We start from the raw sequence: 7500 nt of genomic DNA on the forward strand, positions 1-7500 counted from the left end.
AATAATGAAAGAGCCCCTTTACAAATGCCCACGGAGTCTATTCTTCCTCCCATCACCCCAGCCTTTAGCTGAATTTTTTATGACAGTATATTGCCCTGTCCTCAGCTCAATTAACATATTCTAGCAGCATTTCCTGTAACCATTTACCTGAAAAGTTGTCCTGAGTGTGTGCACAGATCTTGAAAGAGAATGAAGACACCTAACAGCAGCTAACTGGATTGGTGGACAGGCTGCAGACAAGGCACCGACAATTGTGTTCATCAGGCCTTCTGTATTGATTACTCTTTGGCGAATATCTTCATCATTTGCCCCCAAAGATGCATAGACCTTCAGGGCAGCTTCTAGCATCAGATCAGGCCACGTACTTGGATTATCATACTGTCGACAAGACTGGAACAAAGTTCATTATGATTAATACAATTCTTTTCTTTCAAAATCAAGTTGTTTGATATTATTATGGAAATGTAATAGTATAACTTCTATATAATCCAGATAAATTATGAACAACAGCCATTCTAAGCTATAGAAGTCAGGCAATGGTAACAGATACAAAAACTTACGATTGGAGAAACACTAATTCCCTGTGGTGCTGAAGCTCCAGCAGTGGGTGTGTCTTTGAGGTAATCATTCATTATATGAATTAGGTGGTCTGTCATGGCTGCTGTCCTCTGTAGTTCTGTACTTACTTCAGTCAGATAAGCTAACGTGTTAGCTGCTTCAACACGTTCCCATATTTCCCTATCTCGACGACACATCCGAACCTGTGCCAGTATGAAAAATGAACAAACTATTTCTAAATAGGCCCTTGTTACAGGCTATCTAGAAGGTAAGAGAAAAAAAAAATATATATATATATATATCAAATTTAATCTATATTACTTATAGGAAATAAAATCACACTTGAAACTGACCAAGCATTGTAAAGTCTTAAATATGACTTTTGGATCATCAGCTGACAGTGCCCCTGCGCGATGCAGGAATGTTAGCGCAGTAGCTGCAGCAAGCTGCATATCACAAGGCCGATCTCTTGCCATTAAACCCACAAGCAAGTCTGGCACAGCTTTACCACCGTAACTCTTAGTAGCTATGATAGACGAAACTCTCTCATTGCTGTTACAAATAGAAAAAAAAGAAGAAATAGTGAGAATGACAGGAAAATAAAAAAGTTAGCCATACTAATTACCTAATTATGCAGCAACCTGAATAAAGCAATAATGAGACTCTTTTGCTTTTTCATGAAAAAATGGCATACTCAAGTCTGAATTCTGGTTCAATTGGGACTGACAAGGTTCATATGATTCTTCATAACAGGATACCGAAAACTACATAAGAGGGTACAAAACCATACCAATAAATAGAAGTACATCATACAAGATTATTTTTTAGGAAATGAGGCTCATAGGAGATTTTAAACCTAATCTGAGTGGCAGCATCTCTTCAAAAACAATAATTTGGGACAAATAAGTGAACACCTGTTTAGAATGCACGTTTGACTGCACAACAAAAGCTGAACTAAAACACCAACCACCATACAACCATATAGATTCTAACTACTAATATGATAATGTATCATCAGCTTTAGCCATGTTTACAGCTATCTGTACAAATTGATCTTTCAACAATGGTTTTTTTTTAAACACTAATCATATTTGTTAAATACTGATCCTAAGCATACATGGTGAAATGTATTCATATATCTGAAACCTAACACAGCTGCTGTGATACTAATTGAGTTTGAATAAAAATATGATTGGTTCAGAGTAAATTCAAATTGAAGTATGATATCTTGCAAAGTTCACTCTTTAATAAAAATTATCAAGACAATGAAATGATAAATGGTGGAGGCAATACTGTATTTGCATAATAGAGGAAGCATATAGGTGATTGACAAGTTCAGCACTAAAGTCCAGTCCCAATTCTTCTATATAAGCATCCTTTGTTATTCTGGCCAAAATATCCACCAAGCAACAAAAATAATGATATATGTAATAGATATATATAGCCACAGACTACTATAGATATGGTTCAGAAATGTGAGAAAAAGAGATGTGATACATAGAATTATACAGACAAGCATGCATAAGAGTATGCACCCTCAAATACACAAATGCACACATGTATGTGCAAGCATACCCAAACATCCACACTATGACATTTAAAATCCAAATATGTAAATTCTGATGATAAAGACCTCCACATATTTTCCTTCACTTTACATTTTGTTTATCATATTGATCTTTCATCAACAAGCCATGCAGCTCTTCTCACTTACTTGTAACACATGGCTGCCAAACAGTGTAATGCAGGAAGCTGAACTCTGGACACAGGTGAACACAACATACAGGCTACAAGATCTGCTCCCCCTGCTTCTACTAATTGCTGCTGCTGTTCACAGGTCTGTCCGTAAGATTGAGGTTATTTTAAAAACTTTTTTTCTAGAATCATAGAAACTATTACTCTTTATTACACAGATATAGCCTTATCTCATCATGAAATAATATATTGAGCTTTTAACAGGTATTCATTATTACATTATATATATGCAAATGTTAGTCAAAACACAAACTACCACAAAGTTATGTCCAAAAACACAACTTTCTTATTAAGTCTACAATCACATGCACCACAAAGAACAAGAGCGCACACAAACCCTGGATACCTTGCATGCATGAGCAAGGATGTTGGCAACACATTCCTGGTTGCTAGGGGGATGATAGCCATGTTGTATAAGAGTTGTTAGGAGTTTGTGGTCCCAGGCAGGAGGTGGGGGTGCGCAACCCTGCCGATAGACTGATCGAAGGCAACAGAGAACCATTGACGTATATGCGTTGGCCCCCCCTCCTCCACCACAGGCTTCAAGTTCTGCAGTTTGGAAAATAAAATTAAACACTTCAACTTTATGATAGTTAAATAATAATAAAATAATAACAATATAATAAAATAATAATAATAATAATAATAATAATAATAATAATAATAATAATAATAATAATAATAATAATAATAACAACAATAACAATGACAATTATAATAAGAATAGCAATTACAATAATAATAATAATTATTATTATTATTATTATTATAATAATAATAATAATAATAATAGTAATAATAATAATAATAATAATAATAATAATAATAATAATAATAATAATAATAATAACAACCTAATGAGCACGGGCGGCAAGACTACAATGCCATGCCCACTGTAATAAAAGTTTTATCTAATGTTTTTACTTATAGATGGCTCTACAAGTGGTTAGTCACCAAGGAGTCAGCTATCAGTCCTACCTATCTGAGCTGTTTACCTTTTTTCTTCATTTTTTTGAAGATTCACTTCCATTATTTAATTTTATTTGATGTTACTAATATTTTAATTACAATTTCATAATCAAAATATCAACAAGAATGATAGCAATGTCAATATTAATAGTATTGGAAATAAAAAGCATTTTCCCACCAACTCAAGGAATGGGGAAATCAGGATCGGTCACTAAGGCAAACTGATAGACTCCTTGGTGCTGAGCACATGTGGAGCCACCTATAAGTAACAAAATTCACTGAACTCTAAAGGGAGCAGTCCATAAACCCGCTGACATTGGGTAATTAATAACAATAACAATAATAATAGTAATAATAATTCACTATTCACAAGAAAAAAACAAGTAAGAGATAAATTCAGTAATTTAAATACTGCACACCATCAAAACAGACTTTCATTTTCTTTTAAAAAGACTAAACACTTATTAGTCTAGTGTACTCTGCCCTTAGAAACAAGGAAAGCTGAACACTTAATTATTACAAAAATCAATAAAGCAGCTAACAAACACTTACCAATCTTTTAAAATAGATCATGAAAAAATCTTTATAAATTCAATGATTCATTTTCTGGTAATAGAACTTTTATCTAAAGACACACATAAAGTCACATGCAAAAAATTCACTTACGTTCCCACAAAACAGGTAGAAGTCCTGCTTGCACTAATGCCGATGCATGCTCTGGTAGACCTTTTGCAAGTGAATTCAGTACAGTTGCTACTTCTGTTTTAAGAATCAGATCAAACTCTTGCGCACGAAGAATCTGAAGTAATCGCACTACAACTCCCTGCTCAATTATGGAACCCTTCTCCCTTACACTACCAATAACTGCAAACTTTAATTCACTGTAAAAAAGAAAATTACATTAATATAAAAATAAACAGCATATGCATCAAATTATATAAAATCTCTTATATGGTACAGAATATTTAACAGGAAAATATCTTCATATATAGTCTTAGAATATCTGAACCAAGTACTTAAATCCTAAACTAATTTTCTAAAGAAAAATTCATGAAACCTACATCTAGAATTAAGGATGAAAACATTAATAAAAGAAATATAAAATGCATTACAAACCTAACTGCTTGGAAGCATTTTTGAGGATCATTAGAATATAGTTGGTCGATATAGGCTCGGCTATGTTCCACATCCTGAAAAAAAATAAAAATAACATTATAAAAAATACTTTATATTGAGTAACTTAATTTGTAAATTGCATGATACATATTCTCTTCTACTGAGAAGTCACAAACTAAGTAAACATAAGCAATTATACAAATTGCAATATTTTGTGTACAATAAAGAATCACTCACTCCAAACAATAAATATGAAACAGGTACATTAACACTTACTTTGAAAATCTAAATGTTATTACACTGGCAACTCCCCACCAGGTCTACAATCATCTACCTTGTATACTGGGAAGACTTACCTAGGGAACTCATTTAAATGTAAATAAATAATGCACATGCATTCCCTATTTATAAACTCATTAAAAAATACTCACCTTCCTCACATGTATGTGTACAGCATCCTGATCTGCAGGCATCTCTGTCATCTCTTCATGTTGTTCACAAACATGATTCCATGATATATATTATCTAATACATATATGATATTATTGGCACAATACTTATTCTATATGAATTGATATGATTTGGACAGTAGAGGAAAATGATACACCTGTACCAGCAAATACTTCAGCAAGACTTTTCACTGCATCAGTTGCATTTGTGGTCGAGTCCTCTAGTGGTACTAGATATGCCATATTTTACTCTAACATATTTTGCAGCATAATGTGAAAAATGGTTGTTTTAAACAAAATAGCTCCTTGATGAGACAAGCAGACTGGATACTATTTTCAGAAAACAAACTTAACCAATGAGCAATTCTTTTGCAATTGGTAACTTCCTCTGCTGGCAAGTAAAAGCAAGATACAAATTGACCTTTGCTATTTCTTGTTGTATACATACATATTTATCTGACAGTTTTGAACAGCTGAACTGCTTGCAATAGTGAAAACTATTGTCCTTTATATGTAAGGTTGAAGAGTGGTCCTTTCTTTGATAAATAAGCACACAGAAATTTCTGTGTCATTCTCTCAGAGACTGGAGTAAGAATGCTTTAATTCACTCACAACAAGATTGTGAGTTTTTACTAAGACATGTATACCCTTTTGACTATGGCACATACAATTTCTTAGGAAATGAAGCTAAATAGACTTTTAACCCCTTCACGACGGGTCACTTCTCTAGACGTCATAACAAATCGCTCGAAATGTGGGGTGCGGCTGTACGCCGTGGCAGCATGCGAAATCGCTACAAGGCGGTGATTCGGCTTGATGTACCAAACTCCCGCGCTCAAAGTCAGCGCGTTGCCATTGATCAACAGAGCGTATAGTTTTTTTTAGTTTTCTTCACCCGTCACCAAGGGATTAAGGGGACAGTCAGAGGTCACAATTTAGAACCACCTTGACCATGCATGGCATGGCTGCTTGTCAGCCAAAATTCAACTCAGTAAACTGATTAGACATTATCCAGTAAGAATGGATTAAATAGCATACCATACTCAGATTTGATAAATATAAATTTTCTAGCTGCCTCCCATTTAAACACAGATAACAGTTCTGTAAATATTTTGTATATCACAATATTAGTTTCACAGACAAGATTCAGAATTTTGCAGGTTAATGTGGTCAGAGCAAAGCCAGTGTTCATTTTCTGTCTAAATCTTTGTTTTTTGAGTTAGTAATCCTGTGGATTCCCCATCCCAAAAGACTGGGGAATCCACAGGAACTCAGGGTTGTGAGAGGGAGGAAGGCAAATTGTATAACACACAATTGATTTCTGCTGAGTGTGACAATCTGCTCACCTACATAGTGAACTAGGTGGACAGTGCTAATATATGCTACATGGTGATTTGGCAATAAGGTCAACAAGCATTCTCTATGTATATTCAGGGAAAATAAAAGTTGGAATGATTCCTTATCTGATGCTGTAACTCCCTGGTATGTCATCAATGTATATGCTCTCCTACATTGCAAACATAGATCTCAAAAAGGAAATAAATAAAACATTCACAGCTATGTCCTTGAGACACAAGGACCAGCTCTGAACTTCCTGAAATATATTGTCAAATTGCACAATTCTCTAAAGAGCAAACAACATGAACCAATTCTAATTTCTGACTGGCCTGTTGATCTACAGGTGATTTTCATTGGTTATCTTCTTTACATGAACAGGTTAATCTGAACCCACTGCATCACAGCTATAGCAGACAGATGGCATCTATTGCTTGAACTGGTGTCTGTATCTCTTTAGGGAGTGATTGTGTGGGTGTGAGTTCCCACTGGAAGGTGAAATGGAGATCAACGGGGGAACCAGGAGGCTCCCCAGTTGGCTAAGGACTTGGCAGTCCTGAGTTGCTGCTGCTATCATGGAGCATCAAGGAATGCTGATCTCAGTTCCGGATTCTGCATCTTATGTAAGCGAGTTAGCGATATGCTATGATGTTTCACTCTGTGGGTCACCAGTGTAGTAGATGGATAGCAGTATTACAGTATTTGCCATATCTGTGCTCCAAATTTTAATTGTTTAAAGTGATTGGATCTGGGTGACAGGAGAAAAAAATGGTTTGAAGGGATGGGTCCTTAGAATTTGCTGCATGGAAAAATCTGGCTGAGGGTTGGGGTGATAGGAACATCACTCAATAGGAAATTGTTACTGAGTGACTGGTAACAGATAAGCCTTACCAATGGTGCACTAAGCTGACTCAGCAGGCCTTTAGTAGGGAACTCATACAATATTTCCACAAGTCATGCCTAGGAGAACACTGGCTACTGTTAGGACATTACATCTATATAGAGCATCTTATTCCTGTGCAAAGTTACCTGCAGTGCAATGAATATATAAAAAAATAACAGAAATAACTTCTATTATACATAGTGTAAAATATCTAGAGAGATATGAATGAATGTATACAAAAGACATTTACCATTTTGAAACAATAAGGCAAATGACATATAAAGACTATAGGAATTAACATTACACTAAAAACATATCTCCAGGATAAGAGCTAATGGCATTGCAAAGAGAGAGCAAGAAGTCTTGCTACCACAAGCAAGTCTTCACCAGTATAAACTTAGTATAATAAAAAAATCCAATTCCACTAGTAATACC

General features: G+C 34.9%; 1 protein-coding gene across 4 annotated transcripts in view; it reads right to left on the reverse strand.

Annotated features, from left to right (window-relative positions):
• The window catches only part of LOC125036483 (armadillo repeat-containing protein 8-like), a 26204-nt gene that overhangs the window by 17601 nt on the left and 1103 nt on the right, over positions 1–7500 (reverse strand). Inside the window, exons 1-8 of one of the 4 annotated variants that reach the window (XM_047629101.1) lie at positions 4830–7332; positions 4399–4472; positions 3949–4163; positions 2651–2862; positions 2273–2397; positions 912–1110; positions 561–761; positions 148–390 (exon numbers count right to left, since the gene is read on the reverse strand). In XM_047629101.1, coding sequence (XP_047485057.1) covers positions 148–390; positions 561–761; positions 912–1110; positions 2273–2397; positions 2651–2862; positions 3949–4163; positions 4399–4472; positions 4830–4880 — 1320 coding nt within the window. In that variant the 5' untranslated portion in view covers positions 4881–7332. Of the gene's footprint in view, positions 1–147; positions 391–560; positions 762–911; positions 1111–2272; positions 2398–2650; positions 2863–3948; positions 4164–4398; positions 4473–4829; positions 7333–7500 lie in introns of those variants that run through there. The other 3 variants (XM_047629099.1, XM_047629098.1, XM_047629100.1) reach the window with 3 other exon arrangements.

This window comes from Penaeus chinensis, chromosome 21 (genome assembly GCF_019202785.1).
Source record: "Penaeus chinensis breed Huanghai No. 1 chromosome 21, ASM1920278v2, whole genome shotgun sequence".
Lineage (NCBI taxonomy): Eukaryota > Metazoa > Arthropoda > Malacostraca > Decapoda > Penaeidae > Penaeus > Penaeus chinensis.